Source organism: Perissodus microlepis, chromosome 18 (genome assembly GCF_051167445.1).
Source record: "Perissodus microlepis isolate ML-2025 ecotype Zambia chromosome 18, ASM5116744v1, whole genome shotgun sequence".
NCBI classification, from domain to species: domain Eukaryota; kingdom Metazoa; phylum Chordata; class Actinopteri; order Cichliformes; family Cichlidae; genus Perissodus; species Perissodus microlepis.
In genome coordinates, this window is record NC_140478.1 from 13,569,256 (window position 1) to 13,588,353 (window position 19,098).

At 42.9% G+C, this 19,098-nt stretch overlaps 1 protein-coding gene across 1 annotated transcript; it reads left to right on the forward strand.

Annotated features, from left to right (window-relative positions):
* Positions 1 to 261: 261 nt before the first annotated feature.
* onecut3b (one cut homeobox 3b) lies at positions 262 to 16,411 on the forward strand. The gene is made up of 2 exons (XM_084913351.1): positions 262 to 1,633; positions 11,507 to 16,411. The coding sequence occupies exons 1-2, from the start codon at positions 541 to 543 to the stop codon at positions 11,881 to 11,883; spliced, it is 1,470 nt and encodes a 489-aa protein (XP_084769477.1). The 5' UTR covers positions 262 to 540; the 3' UTR covers positions 11,884 to 16,411.
* Positions 16,412 to 19,098: the final 2,687 nt, after the last annotated feature.

Genomic DNA, 19,098 nt, shown 5'->3' on the forward strand with positions numbered 1-19,098 from the left:
AGGTTGTTCTGCTCTATGGGTGATTTTTAAATCTTCTGCAAACTATAATCATGCAGACTCAGATAAAACTCGGATATTTTCTTTTTTTTTGTTTTCAATTTTTTTTGTATTTAGACTCGTTGTGTTTTAAACTCGGACAGGTAGACCGCGAGGAGGACTCTGCTCGTGTCCGCCCAATATTTTAAATACACAGATGCGCGCTCCCAGCTCTCTGGTACGAGGCTCAGCCTGCTCTTAGTGGAAGCGCTGTTGGACCAGAGATGAGATACAGCCCTGGAGAGCTCCTAGCCACATGAACGCCGCGACGCCGCTGAGGCGCTCGGTCCCGTGTCTGCTTCAGACAGAACAGAACTCGTCCTCGCCTCACCGGACTGGTCGGATAATTGTTATCAATGGATTGGCATTCTAACGGGTTGGTATTTTTATTGCTCCGGCAGGGCTAGAGGGTAAGAAAGAGTGCGTGTGTTTGAGTGAGAGTGAGAGAGCGGTGAGAGGGAGAGACAGGGGGAGACGGTGGGAGGGTGGGACAAGGGAACATATATGCTTTCAGCCATGGAGCTCACCATGGAGAACCTTCACAGCGTCTCGTCACACTCCCAGGCGGGAGACCTCATGAACTCTCCGCATGCTCGGCCATCGCCGTCCCCCAGCTCTACTCCCCGGAATCTGGTCTCGCACGCTCCCGGCGCGCGGTCGGCCATGGTCTCCGGCATGCCCTCGCTTCTGGAGGGGTCTGGGGGAGACTACCGGACAGACCCGTCCGCGTTGTCCGGACACCTGCACCCGTCCATCAGCATGTGCGAAACCGGGATGAGCCTTAGCAACACATACACAACCCTGACCCCCCTGCAGCATCTACCTCCGATATCCACAGTGGCGGACAAGTTTCACCACCCGCATTCACACCACCATGCCGCCGCCCACCAACGACTCTCGGCCGGGAACGTGAGTGGGAGCTTCACGCTGATGCGGGACGACCACCGTGGTCTTACCTCCATGGGCAATCTGTACAGTCACTACTCTAAAGAAATGTCCGTGTCCGGTATGGGCCACGGCTCGCTGTCCCCGCTTTCCAGCGGGCTGGGCTCTCTGCACAACTCCCAGCAGCCGCTCTCAGCCTACGGGCCCAGCGCGCACCTCCCCGCCGACCCCAAGATGCTTTCTCCGGTGTCAGGCTTCGAGACCCACGCATCCATGCTGTCCCGAAGTGACCAAGAGCATCTGGCCAGGAGTTTAGGGGGACATGGCCACGGCATGATCTCCAACATCAGCGGCATGCATCATCACCCGCACGGTCACCTTCACTCGCAAGCAAACGGTGCAGTAATGCTGGGGGACCGGGAGAGACACGGCCATGGACCCAGCCAAGGAGTATCAGGGTCAGGCATTCAGGCCGAGGAGATCAACACTAAGGAGGTGGCACAGAGAATAACAGCAGAGCTGAAGCGCTACTCCATCCCGCAGGCCATATTCGCCCAGAGGATCTTAAGCCGGTCGCAGGGCACCCTCTCGGACCTGCTACGGAACCCCAAACCTTGGAGTAAGCTCAAGTCAGGACGGGAGACCTTCAGAAGGATGTGGAAGTGGCTGCAGGAGCCCGAGTTTCAGCGGATGTCTGCTCTCAGGCTAGCAGGTAATATACAATCCCTTCAGCATTATTACTTCACATAAAAAGCGTTCAGTCTTCCACCGTCGCCTCTCAAATAAAATAGAAGGATTCAGCACCACGGACAGTTCAGCCAGCAAAGGTGCGCAGAGGCACAGCAGCTTCATCAACGTAATTAACCATACCCGCAATTCCTTCAACCGGAAGCGAATATGATTTGTGTAAAGACAGCAAACAAATCTATTTGTGTTTCCCTCAGATCTCTAGGAATAGTTACAGTGGGATGCAAAAGTTTGGGCAACCTTGTTAATAGTCATTATTTTCCTGTATAAATCGTTGGTTGTTACAATAAAAAATGTCAGTTAAAATATCATATAGGAGACACACACAGTGTTATTTGAGAAGTGAAATGAAGTTTATTGGATTTACAGAAAGTGTGCAATAATTGTTTAAATAAAATCAGGCAGGTGCATAAATTTGGGCACCACAAAAAAAGAAATGAAATCAATATTTAGTAGATCCGCCTTTTCAGACATTACAGCCTCTAAACGCTTCCTGTAGGTTCCAATGAGAGTCTGGATTGTGGTTGAAGGTATTTTGGACCTTTCCTCTTTACAAAACATCTCTAGTTCATTCAGGTTTGATGGCTTCCGAGCATGGACAGCTCTCTTTAACTCACACCACAGATTTCAATAATATTCAGGTCTGGGGACTGAGATGGTCATTCCAGAACGTTGTACTTGTTCCTCTGCATGAATGCCTTAGTGGATTTTGAGCAGTGTTTCGGGCCGTTGTCTTGTTGAAAGATCCAGCCCCGGCGCAGCTTCAGCTTTGTCACCGATTCCTGGACATTGAGTGGAATCCATGTGTCCCTCAACTTTGACAAGATTCCCAGTCCCTGCACTGGCCACACAGCCACAGCATGATGGAACCACCATATTTTACTGTAGGTAGCAGGTGTTTTTCTTGGAATGCTGTGTTCTTTTCCCTCCATGCATAACGCCCCTTGTTATGCCCAAATAACTCAGTTTTAGTTTCATCAGTCCACAGCACCTTATTCCAGAATGAAGCTGGCTTGTCCAAATGTGCTTCAGCAAACCTCAAGCAGCTCTGTTTGTGCTGTGGGTGGAGAAAAGGCTTCCTCTGCATCACTCTTGCATACAGCATCTCCTTGTGTAAAGTGCGCCGAATGGTTGAACAGTGACTCCATCTGCTGCAAGATGATGTTGTAGGTCTTTGGTGCTGGTCTGTTGGTTGACTCTGACTCTTCTCACCATTCGTCGCTTCTGTCTATCCGAGATTATTCTTGGTCTGCCACTTCGAGCCTTAACTTGAACTGAGCCTGTGGTCTTCCATTTTCTCAATATGTTCCTAACTGTGGAAACAGACAGCTTAAATCTCTGAGACAGCTTTCTGTATCCTTCCCCTAAACAATGATGGTGAACAATCTTTGTCTTCAGGTCATTTGAGAGTTGTTTTGAGACCCCCATGTTGCTACTCTTCAGAGAAATTTAAAAGAGGAGGGAAACTTACAATTGACCCCCTTAAATACTCTTTCTCATTATTGGATTCACCTGTGTATGTAGGTCAGGGGTCACTGAGCTTACCGAGCCAATTTGAGTTCCAATAATTAGTTCTAAAGGTTTTGGAATCAATAAAATGACAACAGTGCCCAAATTTATGCACCTGCCTGATTTTGTTTAAACAATTATTGCACACTTTCTGTAAATCCAATAAACTTCATTTCACTTCTCAAATATCACTGTGTGTGTCTCCTATATGATATTTTTAACTGACATTTTTTATTGTAACAACCAACGATTTATACAGGAAAATAACGACTATAAACAAGGTTACCCAAACTTTTGCATCCCACTATATCACCTGATAGCGACTGCTTTGAGCACATTTGCGTCCACCACACTTGCTGTTGTAAACTAAATTTGCAGGCCTGTAGTTTTTGATCTACACACAGCAAATCGCAATTGATTCACAATAAAACCTCGAAATAGTTGTCCTCTCAAGACGCCTGTTTTACTAGCTTGTGTTTGTGCGTGCGCACGCGCGCGCGCTTCGGTGGGGCCAACCAGTTGCGCGCGAGAATAGCGGGGTGACCCCAGGCTGCCTGATCAATACGCCAGTTCCCACTCTCCCTTTTAAATGTGGCACACCGATCGATGCCCGTATCGGAGCTGAAAGACGCAATAACCGCAAGATCTCTCCCGCTTTTCATTTAGTGCCATGTAGCACGAGCTTTACATTTAGAACAGGGGCAGGTATGATACAGGGTTCGCTTTTTTTTTTTTTTTTAATTTAACTCAGGACAGCAAAATGAAACTGTGATTTTCAGTGTTTTAAAACTTCAAACTTTGAATCACTAACACTCCAACCCGGTGTCCATTCAGAAAATTAAACATGTAGACCTAAATATTTATTTAAAAAAATGAAATATGTGAAAAATACTACTGCAGCCCATAGATGTGATCACCAGATCTATTTCAAAGCAACCTTGAGCTGCACAAACTGTTCTGATGAAATATTGATTGTAAACTGGGGCGGGGATTGATAACGTGGACAAGTACAAACAAGAAAATGTAGAGAATATAGAGTTTGTGAAGCTGAAAGCCACAAAAACTAACAAAACAAATAGGAAATGTTTCCCTTTCCCCCCTTTAAAATGACATATTTGTTATGAGATGGTGCTACTGAAAGGAATAGCTGTCCAAACCAATAAGATTTCACTGTATCAGTGAAATGCCAAGATAATGCAATCCAATAAGGAAAAATGGGCACAATAGATAGATAGATAGATAGATAGATAGATAGATAGATAGATAGATAGATAGATAGATAGATAGATAGATAGATAGATAGATAGATAGATGAGGATTAGAAGCTGAGGCTTTGAGTGTCATTAATAGTGTTGCTCTGTCCTTTCAGTGTTTGCCTGGCTTTGCACATAGGAGATCAATAAGGCCGTTTCCCCTTCCCAACCCCCTTCTCTCCCACTCCCTGGTGCTCTCCTTCTGTGTTTCTCTCTCTCCTCTCTTCTTCTCTGCAGCACATGACAATAATATCACTAATCTTTCAGTGGTTAACCTGGCAACAGGCAGACGGGCAGGTTGTTTGGCTCGAGGAGCTCGGCGCCACAGAACAAAACAAAACAAAAAACAAAACAAAACGCTCAGTGGAGGAAAGGATAAATGAGAGCTAGTCAAACAATGCACTGAGCCATTTTCTATCATCTTACCTCTTACCAGAGCCATCTCTTAATGCCCATCAAACTTACTCGTGCCATGAGAGATTAATGTCGGTATTCTGTTTCTCATATTTTCTGAGGAATCCAAATGGGAAAAACTGGAATGGACAAAACTTCAGTCAACTTGGTTTAAGTGCAGAAGCAAGAAAAGCAAAACTGACATGTGGAAAAAAGGGCTGCAGGAGCTGGGAGATGCCATTGATTGAGTAAGGGCAGGCAGGTTTGGGCTTTGTGTGAACAGCCAGATAGAGGCAGGGTAGTGAAAGGATCAATACCGACCTTAATAATTGATAAGTATAAGAGAGACGGAGGCGAGATGGGGAAGAAAGAGAGAGGCAGACAGCGGTTGTGTTAGCACTTGTAACAGCATCTTCTAGGTAAGCAAAGTCAAATCTGTGGTTAACAGCTGAGGACCACACAGCAGTCTTCCTGCCTAAACCCCACAGCACAGGGTGTGTAAGTGGTTTTCAAAAATGCTGTTTACACCCTAAACATCCTGTGAAACATCAATAGCACAGTTCTGACACCAACAAGGATGCTGTAGACTCCCACTGCTGAGAACTCGAATCAGATATTTATGAAGCTAGAAAAGAAACACGACTGTAGATTTGTAACAAGTGAAATCAGGGCTGGAAGGCTGATATCTAAAGACAAACACAAAGAGATCGCAGCCTAGGAGGGTCTTACAGTAGACAAAGGGCACCAGAGCATCCAGCTGCCTGCAGAGACAGAGTAAGTGCTTTCTGTTTAAGTCAGCGAATCCTCAAAGCAATCCAAGGTTGTGATGTCATTTGATTTTAAAGGTTGCTATGCTTTATGGGGTTTGTAATGCATCTTTATGGAAGGCCTGCAAGCACATTTCATTGAGTGCGTGTGCACACATGCATGCGCATATGTCTGTGCGAATGCTTCCACATGCACACGTGTGTGTGTGTAAGACTGGGTTATAGAGTGCGTCTGCACTATACATTGTTCAGGCTTATCTGACTCGCTCTGAATCGGTATTGATTTCCTCTCTTCTGCTCTCTTCGGCTCTCTCATATTCTCTCTCTCTCTCTCCTTCCCTCTATGCCTCCCCCCTTCTTTCTCTTCTGGCTCTGTACCAGCAGAGCAGAGTCTTTGCCTCCCAGCCTTAATTCATCCCTGCTCTCTGGTCATCTCTCTCTGTAACAGACAGAACTCATTTTGAATAGCCATTCCTGGCACAGTGGTGTCAAATATTTTGACACACTGTATGACTGCAGCTTAATGTGCTGCGACTTAGATTGGCAATACAGTACAACACAAAAAGAAGCTCTATATAGCTTCATAAACATTTAAAACAACATCTAGCCAAATATTTTAATTCGCATACAAGTAATAAAAATGAGCTGGTTGTAGAATACATAGAAAAAAGATGTGCGGTAATAAGAAGGTGATGCATTTTGTTTAAGAACTGATGCCCATAAGGAGGATATGTGGTTGAAATATATCAAATTTACCTTCTTTAGAGTAGAAATCAGGACTTGTGTTAAATAATAAACACATAAATAAACATATGTTAGTACCTTAAGTTTATTAATTATCCATTTGCAGCACCTTGTTTTGTTAAACCTTATGTTGCTCATGGCAGTTTGTAAAAGGCCTGGTGGTGCTGAAAGGACAGCTCCTTCTAATCCCTCACAGCAGCATTTCGGTGTTAAAGGTGCAAACACCCAACCAATAAAACTGCATTAGTCAGGACTGAATTACAGCTTTTCAGCTCCGACCTTTTAATCTTTTTAAGCTCTTTCTTAAAAGTTATCACAAATTAAACTGACTTGACTTGAGTCCCTGCAGATGTTCTGTGTGTCAGAGAGCGTTTGTCTCGGAGATATGTGTAAGCCAGAACTCATTTTATCGTTATCTAGAATTTCCCTTTAATTTGAGTAGAAAATTTGTTCATTAAGCCAAACGGCCGAGAAGAGAAATAGTCCTTGTTTATAGGGACCAGATAATAATATCATTCATAAGTTACAGTACACCAGGTATTTTTAAGTGCTTGAAAAATATTTTTTGGTTAGTTTGTGTTTGTGTGTTTGTGTTCGATATTATTACATGTTTGTTACAGACGGGACACTGCTTACTAAATCAGAGACGCGCTGTGCAGTTTTTTTTCTTTGTTTTTATTACATCAAAGGCTGAGATTATATTAAACTTTCGCGATAATAACTTAAAAAAAACACAGGAAAAAAGAAACAGAGAGATCACTTTGAAGGCCCAATATTTAAAGCTTGAATATTAAGTTTATAAATGAATCAGTCATCATCGAAGAAATAAAGTTCTACTAGATTAAACAACGGCTTGATTGTAAGTCTTTCTAAGCGTTTCGGGAACATTTCCCAGCGGCTTCTTTGTAGCTTAGTTTACAAAGATTTATTCGTTTTGTTCTCCTTTATTCGCCGTGTTCAGGGTCTCAAAAAACTGTCGAAATATTTGATTGAGGCTTGTGCTCCGTGGAGAGAATGCTGCATTTAGTTTTTACGTTGTTAAAATAAAAACACAAATCTTAGAAAAACGAAGAGGCGCAAAACTTGGTTTAGGCTTACATGACTTTTATGGACTACGAGACAGGATCTAATACTCTGTAAAGCTGCCGATCACTAGTCTCAACAGGACAACACGGGCTTTAGCTGAGAAATAAACGACAGCTTTCAAATAAGCCAATCCTAATCAATCGAGGGTAGCCCGTTTTAAAGGATGAAGAGGCGGTTTGGTTTCAGCCTTGCGCAGTGTTGTGGTATAATCAATAACCGTACATCTGAGGAGGTGTGACAGAGAGTGATTGACACCAAACTGTTTCTCGCCTGCAGTAGTCCGTCCAGGGCGGGAGAGGGCCCGTCTCACCGCACACAAAGCCCGATCTCATCCGTCCGTCCAGGCGTCGACTAGCAGCAGCACGGTGCGGTTAGTTCACCGTCTGCCCCTCACGCCCCACCTGCACACACACACACACACACACACACACACACACACACACACACACACACACACACACACACACACACACACACACACAGGTAAGACACATAATACTCTCCTGTAACATTAAACGAGTTGCCTTGTGCATTTTCATTTTCCCAAATCAAAGGAAACACAGGCCAGAGAAGATCTTTTAATTGTAACTCACGTCCACTTATTGGCTTTCATCTCTCGAGGCTTGAGGACATAAAGCTGATGAGATCGGAGGATCTCATGTTTCCTCCTGCACACTGAACATTTCAATGCACACCAGCTAGAGAGTCTTCACACGAAAACTCTATTCGTTTCCTGGTATAAACAAACAAACAAACAAACAAACAAAACAAAACAACACCAAATATCTCTAATCGACTGCTTTCACACACGACTACCTAAAATGTGTTTTACCTCTTGTTGTTTCCAATTGACCTTTACTGTGCAGAGTTTTTGGCAAGAAAGTTTCCAGATGCTCGCCTTAAATCTCATTTTAACACAGGATCAGGAACTACGGGAGCCAGTCACGAGTGGTATGCGTGACAGGTGTGGGACCTCTAAAGTCAAGCAGTTAAAGTTTAGAAACAAAACAGAATGAGCGTATATCAGTCCAATCAATTTTAATCGGGTAATTGGCAATTTATTTATGTTATTCTAAGCAGAGTGTTGAAACGTGTAGGTTCGCGCATGTGTGCACACTTACTGCCCACTTGCGCACATTCACACACACTGAAAGGGAAAGCAGAGACAGCAGCCACCGGCAGCCACAGTCATAAAGCCGAGGTGCTCTTAAACGAGGCACAAGTGCAGCTTAACACACCGAACGGCCAGCGAGTTCATCTCTGGATCAGTAAGCGGCTGAGATTAAACAAAGTGGCGGTTGCCCTGATACCTTTGGCATCGCTGACACCAGGGACATATGAAAGAGATGACATGCGCAACTGCCACTTGAGACTGCTTGTCTCTTCAGAAAAGCCCATTTAGTAATGAGACACACTAAAGATAACCAATAACAGTTTGGTTCTTGTCTCAAGAGAGGTCGCTTTAATGAGTAGCCCCCACTTTTCCTTCCCTGTGGTCCTGTGTTTCTTACCGCGGCGAGGGACGTTCAAGGAGTCTCATTGGAAATTGATTGATTATCTGAGATATGCACTGACCATTGCGGGCCCAGGCCTAGTGCTAACTCCTCGGCAGATGTGTTTTGCAGGCACTGCACACAGGCCTCTGTGCTGCAGAGCAGCATCTGAGCTGATGGAGGAGACCCAGAGTGGTGTTGGCATTGTAAAATGGCCGGTAGCACAAGTTGTTCGAAAACAGGCATTACATATTAAATTATCACTATATTAGCACTAGCATTCAGTCATTACATTAGGGAGTATTGAGTTTGGTTTGAGACAGCACTTAGAGAGCCTTCAGGAGATTCTGGCATGGCTGGGCCTGAACCAATTGAATAAACGTTCCATGAAATGGTTCTGAAGTGCGGATCAATCAATATGGGGGGCTATCAATCCGGGGGCAAATTAAAACAATTGAGAAAAACAACAAGAGGAAAAGAGTTGAGGAAGTCGAGAGGAGGGATGGAGGATACAATGCAGGGACGAGCACATAACCTACATTCAGCTGAGGAAAAATATCTTGGTAATTGTGCTTTGCTTGCAGTAACAAAGCGTGAACAATGACCATTCGCACACGTGCACGCGCGCATGCATGCATACACATGTGCACATTTATATTGATCCCCACCTCACAGTCAAATCTGTTTACTGCTGTTGTCTAAACCTGCTGTAAAGTCATCAATCATTTGCATACACCACCACCTCCACACTGCAGCCAGTCTTATTTATCTTCTGCCCCCACCCCCACCTTTCCTTCTTCTCATTCTTTCCCTGCACACACACACACACACACACACACACACACACACACACACACACACACTGACAATCATCCAGCACTGGCACTGGGGTAAATATCAGTGATCATTCCTTGGCGCTTTTTAAGGTACATCCCCAAACTCAATCTCGTGCACGCGCACACACTTTATATGGCCTAAAAACTATGTAATCAGTGACCTATCTGAGACCCCCCCCCAATTCAAAAGCACCCAGACTGGATGACTGCCACATTTTCTTTGTTCTTCCAAAGATTAACAATTTCTTCTCATCTGTCTGTCACAAGGCGCGTTCGCGAGCTACACTCCCCAGCCCGAGCTCACGTCCCCCCCAGTACACACACACACGCGCGTGCGCACATACACACCACCGAGTTCTCGCGGATCGATGGGGATCGATCGGGTGGGGAAGGGAGCCCTGATTACTGGACCACGTGTTCGGGAGAAAACCGCGGAAAATCGATCATTGCAGCTTTTTAGGGCAGCAGAACAGAACAGACTCCCTCCAGTCTCCACAGCCAGAGCCGAGCCTACTGACGGTGCATCCAGGCACGGCAGACCGCTTCTTTGTCAGCATTTCACATCTCCACCAGTTTCAGCAAGGCACACACACATCCACGATCACACTACTCTATTCACCATAACCGCGTTATTTCTCGATTAGTCACAAATCAAGCTAAATTGTTTACATACATAAATACTTCAAATCCGCATGCAGGTGAGTCATAACTCAGGCCTGCACAGGTTTTAGACATATTTCCTCTCCTCCTCTCCTCTGAGCCTGACTGTTTATCTCATGTCACCACACATTTGAAATAAACGTCTAGAGATACTTCAGATCCGTCTCAATGAACAAGACGTTTACTCCTCTGAGTGTTACTGTTCATGTTATGTTCTGCTGCAGCACCAGGTAGTAACCAACGAGAATATGTAGTGTAGCATTCAGGAACAGTAAGAGATCTGAGTGCTCATTTTCAGTCCTGTTATTAATATAAATGGTGCAAGAAAAACCCCGCTTAATTAACCAAGTCTCAAATTTGACTTGAACAGGGGAAAACACGGCACAGCTTAAAGATAAGGCCGCTGTTAACAAGTTTCACCCTCGCTAAATTTGTGATTTAAATGGACAAAACTAGACCTGTTCGGAAATCAATCTCAACACTTAGAGCGTGTTTGGCAACCTAAATAGCAATAATATTGGATTTTAAATGCGGAACATTAGTTTGGAAATCTACAAAAACTCTGTCATTGATATCAGGATAACCTCACCTGAAACAGAAACATGTGAGGTTTAGATATTATTTTAATATAGTTTAATATCTTCTCACTCAGAAGGCAGCCCGTAGTATAGACTCAATCACATTTTAAATATTTAAATTCGATCTGCTCCTCTCCTCTCTGTCTTCCTGCTTCTCATTCTTTCTTTTGTAGCTTGCGCATGCTCCTGTTTCACACACACACAGAGTAATCTGTTCCCATAATGTGCCCTTTTCAAATAGCCAATTAGGGATCGTGATACAGGCCTAAACACATTCCGCTTAAGCATCAGGACTTCATCATCACACTGAAACATGATCATAAATAACCACTTTTAAACTTTTTGGTTCTATACTCTGCTTTTTGTTGCTATTTTTTGGAACTTTTTGTTCCAAGTATTATGTTAAATGTATACATTATCTGTATCATATGTATTTTGTGCTCCACTATATGTGACACATATATAACATGTTATTCTTCTCTCCCTTCCTCCCTTTATCCGTCTCCTTCTTCTCTCCAGCATGTAAACGCAAGGAGGAGGACCGAGGACGGGAGCGGAACCAGGTGCCAAAGAAGCAGCGACTGGTCTTCACCGACCTGCAGCGTCGCACCTTGGTAGCCATCTTCAGAGAGAACCGCCGGCCCTCCAAGGAGATGCAGCTCACCATCTCCCAGCAGCTGGGCCTGGAGCTCTCCACTGTCTCCAACTTCTTCATGAACTCACGCCGCCGATGTCCAGAGCGCTGGGACGCAGAGGATCACAGTCTCGGGGCACACGGCCACGTGCACACATCCCACGGAAACAGCAGCAGCAACAACAACAACAACAACAACAATAACGGCGCCTCACCAATCCAACCCGGTACCTCCTCTGCTGTTTCCTTCTCCAAGGCCTGACGTCTGCAGGACGGATGTAGAGAGAATGGAGGGTTCCTTTCCGCTAAGACTCTCCGTCACTGCAGAGCTACCGAGCGCTGTGGCGTCAGACCACTCAACTGATCCATCTGTTCAGAGTACCGAGGACTCTGTGCAGATGGATCAGACCTTCTCGGTGTTATCTTTTGACCCGACTCTTAGGGGCTAACGTGCATTTTCAAAATGTGACTCTTGAAACCAAAGATCCAACAACCACATGTAGCCGTCAGGAAAAAAAATCATCCTGAAAAACCAAAGAGCATCCATTTACACTAACCGCGCTGTGGGTGTGCGTGGAAACATGGAAAAGAGAGAGAGGGTTTTGCGTCAGGAAACAAGTAGCTTTAAAGACAGCAGGCCTGGAGAGGTCTTCACAAATAATCATACAGCAGGTGTATCTGTAGGCCTGCGATCAGCTACACCCACGTTTCAGTGCCACGCTGAGACTGATTGAGAGGTGCGTTTATGTGTGACATATATGTGAAACGATCTCCGCAGGTCGTCCGCTACCTGTGCGTAACGTTCACATCGCCCACAGTGGGGGTGTATTATTATTATTATGATTATTATTATTACTATTCCTCTGCAGCCACTCAGCCCGCTGCACGTCGGAGTAACAGCGCCATCTGCTGCCCAGTCTAACCACACGCCAACCTGTTCTCAGCGCGCTGGCGTTGCTCCTCACACAGCTGCAGATTGAACACCCAGAGAACCAAACAGGAGGAGAAATGGTTCAAACACATTCATCCAAACATCCATTGACACACATGCTGAATGTTTGCTTCTTTATATACACTGAGTGGCTGCACGGCCACAGACTGCATAGTCACTTGAAAGGTTATTTTCAGGTTACAAAAAGGAGAACAATCAAACAGGGATGACATGCCACACATAAAAAAAAAGGTGTTGTCCTCGAGTGGAGTGAGGGAAGGTGGGTGCATTCTGTTCTAGCGGCCAAACACAGAGGTCAAATGTCACAATATAGGATCCTGAGTGCCAATGATGTTTGCCTCTTTATGATAATCAGAGAACAGATGCAGCCCACTTAGTCCCCCCCACCCCCAGTGTGCCCTGCAGTGTCTGGTCTGTGTCATTACACACCTACAAATTGTGAGCACTATACGGCACGTTTGCCTATTTCATACCTCAGAAAAAAAAACTAAAAAAAAGAAAAGAAAAGAAAAACATTGATGTGATCCACATGAAACACAATGGAAATGTCTGTAAATAATCTTTAATTTCATCTCTCTTTCTCTCTGTCTTATCTATTCTCAATTTATCTACTCTCTTGATATGTGTCTTTCTTTCATTTTCTTTCCCCCCCTCCCCAACTAATCGATGCGGGTAATAATAGTACCATAGACACATGGTTTCTTTCTCGTGACTATTGTGCTATGTCGTGCTGAAACAATATATAAAGAAGCACCTTGTTGACAAAATGTAAGAACTTAAAAATAAAAAAAAATGAAACAGAATCAAAACAGACAAATCATCATGTCATAGACTGATCCTATGCACAGACAAGGAAGGGATACCAAACAGAGACAAACTGTGCATATTTGTGAATACCTGTTTGATGGAACAAACGGACTGCGTGGATGTGAAGGACCTCTTCCTTGATCTTTAAACTTTGACCTCTTTGAAATGGACAGTCACTGCATTCCTCTGCTGATTGTTTTCTTTTGTCACCATATGAATTGCCAGATTTTTTTGTGTCTTTTTATAACATTTTTTTCTGTGTGTGTATGTGTGTGTGTGTGTGGGCAAAGCCACTTGTTGTGTAGCATCTTCTAGCGGGAGATAATCATATAAGGGAGGAGACACAGACAGGAGGAGGAAGGGTGAAGCAGGGGAGGCGGGAGCATCAGAGGCCCATCATGAGACTGGAAGGTAGCAAGGGACATTCCTCCATAAACCCATAAACTGGGAGGTGTAGTGCACGGAAACAGGTTGTTGTTATTTGGGAATGATTTTGGAGTCTAGACGGAGGAAAACTGCATTTTTTTAAAAAAAAAGTTAAAACCCAAAGCAGAGTGTTGGTGAGGGAAATATGTGTGTGTGTGGCTACCTCACAGAAAATAACCAGACAGTGACGCAGCCATAAATACCAAAGATAATCCACACCTGCTGTGTTCACACTGGACCTGGGATGTACACACACACACACACATGCAGAGTTGCAGACAGATGCAGATTTGGATGCACGCACTTCCACGGAGCAGTTGTGCTGCATAGCAAACACAGCCTGTTTGTTATGTGGGAAGAGTTGAGTGCCTTTTTCCTTCAACCAGGGGATGGACTGCTCTGATCACACACAAATATGCACACACATGTTTAAATGAGGGGGAGTAGGGGGGACACACTGGGTGAAGGGGGTGCAGCACTGGAGGGGTCCTCGTGATATTAAAGGGCCACTTTTTCGGACTCTCGGCACTTCTTTTCACACGGTGAGGGGAAACGATCGCTTACCATTCCGTTTTTTTTTTTACACACCGACGAGATCATATCATCTCACCAAGTCCTCTTTTCACGATACACACACGCAAACACACTCCTCCCAGAGATATTTTTGTGTCATTTGTAATCCGAGAGTCGGCGTGTGTGTGTGTGTGTGTATTTAACTGTTTACAAAGCCCTTCACTCCTGCTCTTTCCTGTCTCTCGTTGGCCACCATTTCAATTTAACTGGTCTGAAAACAGAAAAAAACAGAAACCAAAAAAAATATATAAAAGAAACCTTCCATCTCCTGTCGACACACGATGCACATTGGTGATCCTCCCCCGCTCCCCCCTCTTCGCTGGTCCCTCTTTCCAGGGTAGCATTACAACAAGGCAGGCATGTGTAGACAGTTCATCTTGATATACCTCAAATCTTGACTGTAAAAGTTAATGTAGTGAAACAATAAGGACAATGTTTAGCAATGAGCGTGACATTAAAGTCACAACAAAACGATTGTTTGGGGGGGTTTTATTTATAATTTCTATGAAACAAAGTGTGGAGTTTAAGCTGGTTTTTGGTTTGACAGCTTTCCAGTTTTTTATTTGTTTCTTTTAAATTGTGTGTAGATTTGAACGGAGTCCTTTATTTAGACTGAAAGAAGGGGCATGACATGGGTGTAGAAAAGTGCATAAGGGATAAATAAAGAGGCAATGACACAATACACATGCAGCAAAAGAAAAGAAGAAATCGACATATAACAACACATCAAAGACAGAATGATTTCTGTTTTGCATCATTTTCTTTTTGTTCGTTTGTGTTTGAAAATTGTTTCCTATGTGTGTTGAAGTGATTCACATATTAAAACAAAACGAACGAACCAAAGCACCTCTGTCATTTAGGAGTGGGACGAGCGATTCTTTTTATGCATGGATCCTATATTAGTGTATATAACCTGCGGGATGAACTGTACCTCCACAGGTGGAGGTAAGGGGGCGAAACTGGGGGGAAAACAAACTAAAGACAAACAAACAAAAAAAGCTGGGTTTTGGTTTTCAAGTACATTCTTTTTACCCTTGTGTGTTTTATGTGCTGTTTGTGTATTTGTATAAAATATGTATATTTGTATGTCTTTGAGATTCATTACTGTGTGTTTCCCCCTCTTGTTGTAACCTTTCCCTTTGTGTCCAGTAGTCCCTGCACTTCCATCTCTATATATCTTCATTTCATACCACAGGCGCGAGTGCGAGTGTGTGTGTGGAGTTTCTCCGCTTTATTTTTCTGCATTTAATCTAAATTTGATCACCCTGGCTGTTTGTCTGCTTTAGGAAACAGTCGAAGCTGAAACAAACAGACAGCCAGGCAGCTGAAATACGCTTCCTGCCAGCGTTTTAAAATGGCGTCATTTGCTTTTTCCTTCAGTCAGACCTTAGAGCTCTTGAAGCCCCAGTGTCGATGTTCTCTCCCTCTTCCCTTACCAATCAATCAATCAGAGCCAAGTGTCTTTGTGATGGTAGAGACAATCAATTTCAAATAGAACGGAGACAAAAAAAAAAGAGGAAAGATGAAGGGAGAGAGAAAGAGAGTGATGGAGGAGGGCAGAGAAACTGACTGCACAAGAGAGATGGGAGCAGAGGGGGAGTGATACTTTCAGTCTGTTTGTGTGTGTTTGTGTGTGTGTGTGTGCATGATCACCTTTAACCTCTGCAGAGTGACCTTTACGGTGGGGGTCGAGGCACCTTGGACCCTCCCCCGGCAATGAGGGAGCTAGTGGTGGGGATCTGACTTGTTAAGTGGACATCTAATCGAAGATGTTGATCAAATGCCTGCACACATGTGCACAGTGCACACACACGCACACATGAACACAGATGCATGCGACCATCAAGCAGAGAGCCTTTCCTCTGATCCTGATCTCAGTGATACAGTGAGGGTGGTGTCAGTCATGTGGGTCTGCCTTCAGCTTTTGGAGGAAGAATCAAGTAATAACTCGAGCAAATAATACACAAGGTGAAAACCAGTGTTGGTAAATTGTGTGTTTTGACGAAAACAAATAAAGAACGAAGCAATTGGATGACTGATTTTCTACTTTTGTGTGATGCTTTTTACTATCTACTGTGGTACTCTGCTGCCACCTGGTGGCTCAAAAATGGTCGTGTTTGTTAGAAAATGTTTGATCAGAAACCAGTAGGAGGGTCTTCAATTTACAGCTTCTCTCTACTCAGGTCAAATATCTCTAAATTCTTATTCTCCAGAGGTCATCCATCACCCCCTTTGTTTTTTTTTTTTTTTACACTTATAGTAAGTAAGGATTTAAACGTAAACAGGTAAGTTTAAAAAGTGCCCACTGTGCATTTAAACATGCACTAACAAAACAAACCTCACATCTTTACACAAAATAGACAAAAGTAAAGGCTCTAAAAATGTCTACAATGTAATATAGAATGATTATAACATTTTCTGTCATTTAGTTTTCCTGACTTTGCTGTACAATTTAGAGATGGTGGCTCTGACAAAAACTGGAGATGGAGCTGGAGGTGGCAGAGTTAAAGCCGTTGGGAGCGATGGAGAAGATTAGAAATGAGTATATCAGAAGGTTTGGAGACAAAATTAGAGGCAAGGCTGAGATGGTTTGAACATGTGCAGAAGAAGGATAGTGGATATACTGGACAAAGGATGTTCAGTGTGGAGCTGCTAGGCAGGAGGACAAGAGGAAGACCTCAGAGGAAGTCCATGGATGTAGTGAAAAAGGACATTAGAGGAAGATGATTGTCTCTGGCGACCCCTAAAGGCAGCAGCTGGAGGAAGAAGAGGAAGAACTCCCTGACTTTGTTGTATTGATTTTCTAAATTAATTTAAACATGCTGACATCTAAAATATTTAAACTTGTATAAAGTCCAAGATAAATATTATAAGATAAATATTAAAAAATATTAAAGCTAACAGTGCATATATAAAATAAGGGTTTGTTTCCATCGTGCTCAGTTTCAGGTCTCCAGAAGTTGAGTCATCCATCCTTAAAATAAACACAGACGGCAGAGAAGCACCATACATGATATCACATCAGAGCTAAGATTTGCTTCACTGCACATGATGCAACATTGAGTTTTTCTTGTGGAAAATCTAGACTGAGCCCATCCAAATAAATAAATGCACATTAAAAAAAATAATAAAAAAAATCAGAATGTGATGTTTTTCTGAATCTTTGTTAACAAGCAGGGTAGGTACAGACTAATTATAATAAGTAGCTCTGCAGTCTTTTATCAACAAAGACTATGGTTTAAAAAAAAGTACAACATAAACACTTTTTTTTCTAAAAAAAAAAGGTCTGCTGGATAATTGTTTAATTTCTGAGAATGAACCTGGTTCATTTTGGAAAGTTATTATTTTACTCATTGGTTTTGGGTATTTACATAATTGCTTTTTTTAAGTGTGTGTAATTTATTTGTTCAATCTAAAACGCATTAGGTCTCCAGAATTAATAACACCTTATGTTTGAGTGTTCCTGGAGCTGTGGTGCTATATCTTGAGAGAAGCCTTTGGAGAAGCGGGATGGCTGTCAGAGTGTCACATTAATGCTCACAAACCTAACGTACAACTGCACAATCAGACATGCTTTGTAATTTTACCTCCATGTGTCATACAGTGGTTTTTAAATTAAACAGTCGAGATGTGACTGAACAGTTTCAGCTTTAATTCGAAGACTTTAACAAAACTTTGCTTTCACTACTTATAATTGTTATTATTAAACTATAGGAATTTCTATTCATGTTTAGTCTCCTATTTTCAGCTGCTCAAAAGTAGCCGGACAAACCAATGAACACTTTTACAATGACTGAAGTCCTGAAACCATGGACATTACCAGATGTTGTGTTTCCTCCCTGCTGCCTGTCTGGTAAAGTCTAATCTGGCCTTCTCGTTCTTGTGTGTAACCAGTGGTTTGGACTCTTGACTTGGTTAGATATTGTGAAGTTGTTTTTAACCATGCCGTCATACATGTTAGTTATCCTCTGAGCCGAGCTGGTCAGTGCATTCTTTCTTTTAAAGAATGAATCACATTGTTGATTTGGCTGCTTCTACAGGTTTTGCTTTCTCTCCAAAAGGTTTTTGGTTTGATAGTCTGATGATGGCCTTCTTCACTTGTACAGACGTGTCTTTGAGCTCTTTAAACCAGATGTTTGATAGCCTTAATTAATCATGAAATAATAGGATAACAGGCCTAACTATCATCAATTATCCAGGTAATTTTGAACTTCTGAAAATTGGGAACTGAAAATAGAAATGGCTGTAACTCATTTACTACGGTACTTTAGGTAAAGCTCTTAAATTAAAGCTAAAAGTCTGCACTTCAATCACATCTTGGTTTCAATTGAAATCCTCTCTGGTGGTCTACAGAGTAAAAATAACAATCACTGTTCAAAAACATATGGACTTAATTGTAGTTCTGAAGAGCTACAAATGTTTGGTTCAACGTGGTGACATAAGCTTGTGTATTACTGGGCCATTCTATAATTAGAGTCCACAATATATCTTTTTGAAATATCAATTTCAAGCTATGATCAACTTTTAATAAAAAATAAATAAATAAAAAATAAAAATAAAAAATGGTTCCATCATTACAATACAATACACTACATTCGAATTAGTATTAGCTTTTTTGCGTGGTTCAATTTGCTAAATGTCATGTTTTACTACTCATAATTATTATTCGGATGCATGTTTTTTGTGTATTATTTTCATCATTATTTGTTCAAAAATAAC

Excerpts from the sequence above, each read along its gene's own strand:
- onecut3b (XM_084913351.1), top strand. The coding sequence starts at position 541 with ATGCTTTCAGCCATGGAGCTCACCATGGAGAACCTTCACAGCGTCTCG. Across the intron at positions 1,634-11,506 it reads GTCTGCTCTCAGGCTAGCAG|CATGTAAACGCAAGGAGGAG; the intron begins GTAATATACAAT and ends TCTTCTCTCCAG.